The sequence below is a fragment of the Rhodamnia argentea genome, chromosome 2 (genome assembly GCF_020921035.1).
Source record: "Rhodamnia argentea isolate NSW1041297 chromosome 2, ASM2092103v1, whole genome shotgun sequence".
Lineage (NCBI taxonomy): Eukaryota > Viridiplantae > Streptophyta > Magnoliopsida > Myrtales > Myrtaceae > Rhodamnia > Rhodamnia argentea.
In genome coordinates this window covers 10,280,714-10,290,341 of record NC_063151.1, presented here as the reverse complement: position 1 = coordinate 10,290,341, position 9,628 = coordinate 10,280,714, and the positions used below count along the sequence as shown (strand labels likewise).

The 9,628-nt window shown below is 40.7% G+C and overlaps 1 protein-coding gene across 1 annotated transcript; it reads right to left on the bottom strand.

Moving 5' to 3' along the window:
* Positions 1–8,733: 8,733 nt before the first annotated feature.
* On the bottom strand, positions 8,734–9,348 carry LOC115727349. The gene has a single exon (XM_030657559.2). The coding sequence runs from the start codon at positions 9,346–9,348 to the stop codon at positions 8,734–8,736; it is 615 nt and encodes a 204-aa protein (XP_030513419.2).
* Positions 9,349–9,628: the final 280 nt, after the last annotated feature.

Sequence of the window (9,628 nt, the reverse complement as noted above, 5' to 3'; positions counted from 1 at the left end):
CATATATGATGAAATGAGTTGGTATATGAGTTAATTATATTTAATAAGTGTGTCATATATATGTTTACGCCTAATATGAGTATTAAATAGGTCATAAATGAGTTTACAACTTATTTCGATTCAAAGCGCCTTTACATCTCTCTCGTCTTCACTTGACCTCGCCCACACTCTTGCTTTTGTTTGCATATGAGTTTTCTTAAATTGGGTTAAATATGTGAGTGTTTTGGGAATATGGGTCGGGTTAGGTTTGGATTGTGTATGAGTCGGGTTAGGTATGTATCCTTAAATTTGCATCACAACAAATTGGTCATAAATAGGTTAAATGGATCTATTTTGGGTTGGGCAATCCAACCCGACCCACCCATTTAACGGGTTCTAAGAACAACATATGCAACACTTGCATTTTGTATCTCCTTGTAACAATCATGTTAGTAATAAGATTTGTAGTTTTGGTTATCGTCAGGATGATCGAGTAACCGAGTGACAGCCAAGTTTCATACTTCGTATCTTGAAGTTGAAGTGCTCTCACTTGTGCTTCTTGATGATCAAGGACCCGTATATATGCCAGTTATGGTTAGTTTGTCAAAAACTTAAAATGCAAATAAGGATACAAAAGATCACAAGTAAATATTTAACCTAATAAATCCTAACTCCAAATTTATTTGGGGTACAAAATCAAATAGGAGTGCAACTAATTTTGACTGGTTGAAGGTTGGGTTGACAGACACAACCCTTTAGAAAACAGGTTCTCTCGCTTTTATATCTAGTCTTAGGGTGTAAACGCGTAAAATGAAGGATTTAGAGAATATTTTCTCGGAAAATGATCGTGTGTATAACTTACAACAATGGGTGTTCACAAAAAAATTTTAGATATAAATTACTATTGACAGTGAATTTTTTTTTTTAACTAGACATAATTATTTCGAACGATACAAGCGATCATTTTCAACAAAATATTTTTCAAATTAATTCATTTTCAGCAAAACAAAAGAGCCTCGGTACCTGTGCTACCAACCACGTACTATTTATTGTTCATTATAACACGAGAGCTCCCCATGAATATTGTTGTGCGGAACAAGCGATCGAACGATAAAATAGACAGAACAAGAAAATAAATCGGACACCAGATGTACATGGTTCGATCGTAGAGACCTAAGTCCACGGAGAGAGCATCAACGAATTCCACTATAGAACGAGCGATACATGGAGATTACAAACCAAACTCGAGTAACTCAAACACTCTCGGTGATTCTCAACCCCAATTACATTCAAAACGAACACAAGTGTTTAACCCCAAATTCCTAGCGAAACAATCTCTCAAACTCGCAAATGAATTAAAACACAAATTCTTACCATAAGAATTTCTTGACTAGAACACAAGAATTATTGATGTAATTCGATGAAGAAAATCTTCACTGCAAGAACACCCACGATCAAGCACCTAGCACCTACGGAACATAACCCATGGCACTCCAAAAGCTATTGATGCAAGTCTACGAACAATAACTTCTACTGCACATGAAAGACTCCAAGAAACCCACTCTGCGTACTCATCAACGGCGGCTTGTTGTTTGTGCCCTATTCTTTATATCAACGAAGCCACACCTAAGCAAAAGCTTTGAGATATATATATATAGCCATCACTTGAAGAAGTTCAAATTTCCTTGACATATCTTGGTCAGCAGAATATCCGGGTTGACCAAATAATCGTCCAACTCCAATTCGGATAAGGATATTGTTACATGCTCCAATAAACTCATATCCAAATATTTTGCTTTCCTCAATTTCGAAAATCCGCAAAATATCCAAAATATATGATTTCCTTTAATAAATCTTAGATTAGTTTCGTTTGTGGCTTAAACTCGAGACATATTTTAACAATCTCTACCTTGGCTCGACGTTTGAGCCAAGTCCAATCGCTTCACTAGTATCCGAACTCCATTGCTACTACTCTCCTAACAGCCCCAATGGGCTCAATCGCCACGTACATCATTCAAATCTAAGTCGCGCTTGAATTTCACCATAACCGTGGATCTCATCAAAATACCAACTCCATATGCACCTTTAATTGCTCCACAAGGACATTCCGACACAAGCTCCTTAATCGCAGATAAAGCAAAACCATCGTTGCATCCATATCTATCAAGAGATCGAACACTTATCTTATCAATATCAGCAGTTATAGCAACCGTTGGCTCTACAGGTTCCACATCGCTACAAGCACCATTTGTGTCGATTACCACGCTAGTATCCGCTACCTCGGGAGTTTCTGGTTGCAACTCCACCTCAAGCTAAACACCGTTCAGATCCGTATTGATACTGCCATAAACACTCCTACCCCGAAATACTAGAGACTCATCAAAGGTAACTTTTCTGCTGTGAATAGATGAATTTATATTTGAGCACCACAACCGATAGCCTCGCTCACCTCGTGCATAGCTATGGAATATGCACCTTGCCCTTACATCGAGCTTACCATCACTTACTCGATAATAACACGGGCAATCAAACATTTTAAAAGTAGGATAATCAGCAACTTACCCGACCACACTTCTTCGAGAGTCCGATATCCGATCGCAATCGATGGAGATCTGTTCACCAAGTAGCTCACTATACTAAGCGCATCCGCTAGAATTCTTCTAGCCATACCAGCACTAGAGATCATTTTACGGGCCATCTCTAGTAATGTTCTACTCATCAATTCTGCAAACCGTTGTGGTCTATTGGCACTAGTGCGGTGTTTCACTATGCCCTTTATCATGCATAATTTATTTATCAGCTTCGAGCGTAACTCCATGCTACTATTAGTTCACACATGCTTGATCGACTTACCAATCTCCGTCTCAATCAAAGCTCTCAATCGCGTATTCCCGACAACAAGATCAAACTTGTGCTTTGGCACGATCACCCGTGTCTTCCTCGAGCAATCGTTAGACTCTTGAACAGATGCCAACGTCTTTGGAGCGAAACTTGTCAATGTCTCTCCTTGAAGTTTATACAGGCCACCATGCTTGATTCCTTTCATTATCACCAGGGCACCTTGAACAATCTTCATAACTCCATCTTGTGAAGAATACCTACATCCAAATGAATCTAGGGCACCCAAGGAAATTAAGTTCTTTTTCAATTCCGGAACATGTCTTACTCCAGTCAATGTCCACGCAATACCATCATGCATCTTGATTTTAACATCACCAACACCCATAATATCGCATTCATCGTTATTCCCCAACCGTACTTTACTACTATCCGTGCTCTGATAAGTAGCAAACCAAGTTCCCGTTTGGTGTAGCATGAAAAGAACAACTAGAATCCATAATTCATCCGTCAAATGACGAATTCTCGATGACAAACAAGACATTATCGACACCATCAGAATTTTCTGCTAGAGCTATAATATCATCCACAGATTCAACTCTAATTTCCTTACCTTTCTCGTTTTTCAGCTTTAAGCAATCCCTTCTAAGATGCCCTCTCTTGCCACAGCTCCAATAGACAAGACCACCGATCCTAGATCGACTGTGTCTATTCGAGTTCATACTATTTTTGCTAACACGAGTATTAGTTTTTCCTCTATTTTGACCTACTAAAGTAGTAGATACAGATTCACCAGATTCTCTTCTACGGATGTCCTCGCTCAGAATTAAATCTCGAATCCCATCAAAAGTTAAACTTGTTGATCCAGAAGAATTACTAACAGCAGTAATAATAGTATTCCAACTATCAGGCAATAAGGATAATAGAATCAAAGCACGTACTTCATCTTCAAAGTCAATATCAACTGAACTCAATTGACTAACGATCACATTGAATTCATTGATATGATTAGTAATTGACGCACCTTCGCTCATCTTCAAATTAAATAGACGTTGCATCAAATAGGCCTTGTTGATCACAAGGGCTTCTCGTACATGTCCGATAGGGCTTTTATCAAACTTGTAGTGGTCTTCTCTTTGACGATATTAAACGCGACGTTACGGGCCAACGTCAGCCGAATAACACCCATCGCTCGTCTATCCAGCAATTCCCAATCATCTTGCTTCATCGTCTCTGGTTTCTCCCCAAACAGGGGCAAGTGTAGCTTCATCCGATATAGATAGTCTTCAATCTACATCTTCCAAAACCAAAGTCCTTCCCCTCAAATCTATCGATTTTTACTTTTACTTCTTATGTCGCCATCGATTTGCTTCAATTCGACAAGCCTGACTCTAATACCAATTGTTGCGCGGAACAAGCAATCGGACGATAAAATAGACAGAACAAAGAAAATAAATCGGACACCGGATGTATGTGGTTTAGTTGTAGAGACTTACGTCCACGGGAAGAGCAGCAACGAATTCCACTATAGAATGAGCGATACACGAAGATTACAAATCAAACTCAAGTAACTCAAACACTCTCAGTGTTTCCCAACCCCAATTACATTCAAGAACGCACACAATGTTTAGCCTCCAATTCATAGCGAAACAATCTCTCAAACTCGCAAAGGAATTAAAACACAAATTCTTACCATAAGAAATTCTCGACTAGAACACAAGAATTATTGATGTAATTCGATGAAGAAAATCTTCACTGCAAAAACACCCACGGTCAAACGCCCAGCACCTATGGAACGTAACCCATGGCACTCTAAAAGCTATTGATGCAATTCTACGAACAATAACTTCTACCGCATATGAAAGACTCCAAGAAACCCACTCTGCGTACTCATCAACGGCGGCTTATTGTTTGTGCCCTATTCTTTATATCAACAAAGCCACACCTGAGCAAAAGCTTTGAGATATTATATATATCCATCACTTGAAGAAGTTCAAATTTGCTCGGCATATCTTGGTCAACAGAATATCCGGGTTGACCAAATAATCGTCCAACTCCAATTCGGATAAGGATATTGTTACGTGCTCCAATAAACTCATATCCAAATATTTTGCTTTGCTCGATTTCAGAAATCCGCAAAATATCCAAACTATATGATTTCCTTTAATAAATCTCAGATTAGTTTCGTTTGTAGCTTAAACTCAAGATATATTTTAACAAATATGTTTCTAACATAAAATTCAGACCTCTCGATGGCCCATTTGCTCTTTCGGGAAGTGTTCATTATAACATGAGTTCCCATGAATATTTAATTCATGCTCTATATCAACAAGATCCTAATGGTGACCAAGACATTTATAAAAATATTTGATTTTTTACTTGTACATCTGTTTTCAACTAATGTTAATCGCATTTTAAGTATAGCCTTTATTATTAACTTCATGAATATAATGGGAGCGCATGGCAACATTTTTATTTCAAAAATCAACTTATGCTTCAAAAGTGGATTTCTGATAAAAGAAATTCGTTTGTTAACAGTTAAAAATTTCTGCTTTTGGAACAATATTAGCACAAAATCTTCTACAAAAATTATTGTTGGCGGCCGAAAATTTCTACTACTCATTTTTATTTTTATTTTTTAAATTTCTTAAAAAGTAATTTTTATTATTAAAAATATTATTTAAAATTTTAAAAATAAAACATAATTATTTATTTTTTACTCCGGTGGCCGGAGACAACGACTTGGTAGCGACGGTGGGGGCGGTGGCCATGGCGATCTCGGGTAGGCAAGGTGGTGAGTGATGGCGGGCAGTGGCGGCGGAGGCATGGTTGGGAGAGAGAGAGCGTTAAAAATGAAAAATGCCGAAGTGAGAGAGATATTGATGTTGAGGGATCTCTACTTGTGAAAGAGAAGTAACTTTTTTGACTTCTGGAATTGGCTCAAAGCAACTTCAGCAGCAAAACTTTGTTTCAAAAGTAGAAATGTAATGTTGCATAACCAAACAAATTTCTGTTTTAAAAGTTGCATTACCAAACGGATTTATGTTCCAAAAATATTTATGGAGCAAAAATTCATTTTGAGAAATATTACCATGCGCGCCCCGAGTTTCAACTTCCTATTTCATCATATGCACTAATCGTATTACCTACTTTATGCGGACTTCCACCTCAAAACCAAAAACCTTAAGATAAATAATGATAATTACTATATAAGTTGCTGTCTTGAGATATCATTCACCCAATAAACTAAGACCAAAAATAAAAAATAAAAAACTAAGACCAACATCTACCTCGAGATATTTCAGAGCGTTCAACAACAACCCCAGGGGAAAAAATGATCGAACTTGGGGACCAATCGGTCATCCATTTCGTCTCTCACCATTAATCAACGCATGGTCATTGTATATTCATAATTTTCTGCGCCGTTCTCATCCGTAGGCGTGCGCGTACGTCGAAGAGTCCATGACCTTCTAGCACCTCATTGACAGAAACAATTTTTAAGCACAAACGAACGACTTAGGCTCATGTCACTACGACTTCGATCGAAACCCTAATTTCTTCGCAGCCAAGTAGAAGTATTAAGGATGAGTATGGTTTTAGGGTATGCATGGTAGGTTTCAGATTTCAAAATTTAAGGAACCAGTTCAAACGTGTAGATTTTTATTTTCGATGGTGGAACTTAGAGCTTAGGACAAGTCTTTGTGTTGTTCTTATTCTATATTTCCGTGCAATCCATGACCGAGACTTTTCATTTGTTAATATGAGTTGTGGTTGGTGGATTGTAACAGTAAATGATAGTCATTATAAGTGATGATTCATTGCAATCGTTGTATTAAAAATACAGTTGAGTAGAACTTAAAATCAATCCTGAAACCCGAGACAGGATAGATTTCATGTTTAAAAGATTTGGATAATAGTCTTGATGGGAAAGTTTCAGAGTCGAAGTAAAACAGGGATCGACCGTGAAACTGCCCATTGTAAGAGGCACGCGGTCTCAGCGACGGCACGCGCAAACTGCGCACCGCATGGACGCCCGAAGTAAGAAAACGTCGGCCCGCTTTGTGCCGCTTTCACATGCGGTTTTCTGCGGCCGATGGACGAACATATCTGGCATGGAAGTGTTGGGGCGACCGCGCCATGCAGAGAATTGCTCGGTCTAGTCAGCAGTCAGCTACCGTTCTTTGACCTTTCCCTTAGTGGGGGTGGGGCCGGGCAGGACCGGGCCGGGCCGAGGACGATGTCTGGCCCGACACGTGTGAAACGTCGGCATCTCGATACGTCTCGATGTTCTCTGTGACAGAATCGTGGGTGTAGATACGGACGGAAGGATACGTGAAGATTTTGCCCAGGGTTTTACTTTTACGCGAGGTTGCATTCATGCTGCTAGTTTTGCTTTGGCTGCGTAATTCCGTGGTCAATTTTTGCCTAGCGAAAGTCTGGGAAGTCTTAGATGATTTAATGCGCCTATTGGGAAAGGTAATAATACTTGGATAAAACTTGGCACGGAGACAAATGCCCTGGGGACGCGGTGACCGATAGCGAAACACGTACTCGTTGTCGATCCGCAAACGCGCATGGTCGCAGGCGCAACTATACAGAGAAATCTTTTCGTTTGTCTTCGGTAAAAGTATGACCAAAGCTGTATGGTAAAACAGGAAATATCGAATGAAATACCCCGCTAACCCAAGGCGACATTGGAAATCCCCGGAGATAACCTTAAATGGTAAAGCATTCGGAAAGCTAAACAAAACCTTGTAACACCGTGAAAAAATTGACATAAAAAGAGACAAGTGCCCCCGAAATATGCCTAAACCAAGTTGAAGGAGATAATATGTGGAATATTGAATTGGAGAACATTATGTATATTTAGATACGTAGAAATTTTAGGCTTTAATAGATGGTTGTTTAAGGAAATCAAATCCAATATGCATAATCAAAATTAATATAGAAAGTCAGAGGAAATATCCTAAATATTTTTAATATATATATAATATTTTTAACACCCTCGATGTGTAATGGAAAAAAAATAACATAAGATTATGATCTCATTGAAGCCAATGAGTGCATTTTTAATAGTAGATGTCGGTTCTTAGAGATCCCTTTCTTTTTATGTCTCACCGTGCTTTGCGAAGGCCATGCACGACCAAACCTCAAGCAGAGGAATCTTCCGAAGATTCATTCTCTGTCATCCCCCGGGCACTTTGAATAATAGCTTCTCTTCGCCCTAATCACGTGCTTAGACCGGGTTCCCATCCTCGCAATCATCCCCGGGAAATTTTGCACATGAATTGAGAATTGACCAATAGTGCCAATTACCTTTTACATACATGGAAATGACGGTTTGTGTAGAGGACTACGAAAAGCTATATATGACAAAAATATATCCGCTTTCTTAAAATTGGCCATTTTGCAAATAAGGGCGTAATCGAGCTCGACCCCGACTCGCACATCCGGTGCTCGAAGCTCAGGTGGAGATTGATCGACCGAGGGTTAAATTTCGTGCTCGACCTCGACTTGAACAGGGAAGATCTAGAAATTCAAGGCTCGACACGTGTTCTAATAACTTGATTTTCATGTAAATTCGTGTGTAGGAGATAATGACCCTTGAAAAATCGCAACCGCTTGGAAAGATTCTTTCAGCTATGAAAGAGTCGCTTTGATGATTTAGACAAAACAGATAATCTGAACACACTTTTCGGGTCATCAAGCTCCGACACAAGCATAGAAAGTACACACTCAATCCGTTCTTTTGTTTTTACATGGTAAGCATGTCTTCTCTTCTCTTTTTTTTTTTTTTACTCTTCTTCAGCAAGAATAAACACAGGTAAAAGGAAAAATAACAAGAAGGGATCTAGATCGTGCAAACACGAACGGGGATGGAGTCATAATGACCCTCGATCACCTCCAGAAACTATTCTACATCGGAGAGCCTTCGTAGATCGTGCTCAGCTTCATCCTAAATGAGCGAACCGCGAGCCTCATTCGCTTCGAAGATAATCTCTGCGCCTTCCTCACCGACCCGGATCGCGAAAGGCCAGCCCCGCGGTCCGTCTTCACGTCGCCAGCAAAGCTCTTCTTGACCTCGAGCTCTGGGCCCCCGTACCCGAGGTCGCCGTCGCCGCGAGCTCCCCCGTCGAAGCTCACCTCCAAGACGGGAGAGATCTGGGTCTTCCTCCGCCTGCGGCAGCCACCGCCTTGCTTCGCCACCTTCTGGAGGGCGACGCTGGCCTTGACGGCGAGGGCCGCCATGTCCGACGCGGTGACCCGCTGCTGGAGCTTGGACTCGGGGAGGACGAAGTAGATCTGGTTGGGCGAGAGGTGGTCGTGGGCGGAGAGGGCGGGGACGAACTCCTCGTAGTATAACCGATCGGAGTTGCAGATGAAGCAAGGAGAGGAGGGCGAGCAGGTCTCGGCGTGGAGGACTTGGGAGACGGAGACGGGGACGGGGTACTCGTGGAGCTCGCCGTCCACCGAGATGACTTTGGCCGTTCGCGACGGGTCGCTAGCTTGTTGAGAGAAACAACCACCCATTTCCGGAGGAGGGGAGGATACGCAGATGACAATTCCGTGAAGAAAGATTCGCGAGAGAAGAAAAGAGAGAGAGAGAGAGAGAGAGGGGGGATGGAGGAAAGACGAGTCAAGTGAAGGGCGTTCTTTGCAAGCGATTGAACGCGGTTCTTATAAGAGTCATAGCACGTTTGGTCTCCGAAATTGATTTTTTTTTTTCGAAGTGGTGTGATTGAATTTTTTGTGTTTTTGATAATCGAGGTTTTCCACGTATAATGAATTATTCCCCGGAGTAGTAGGAGTT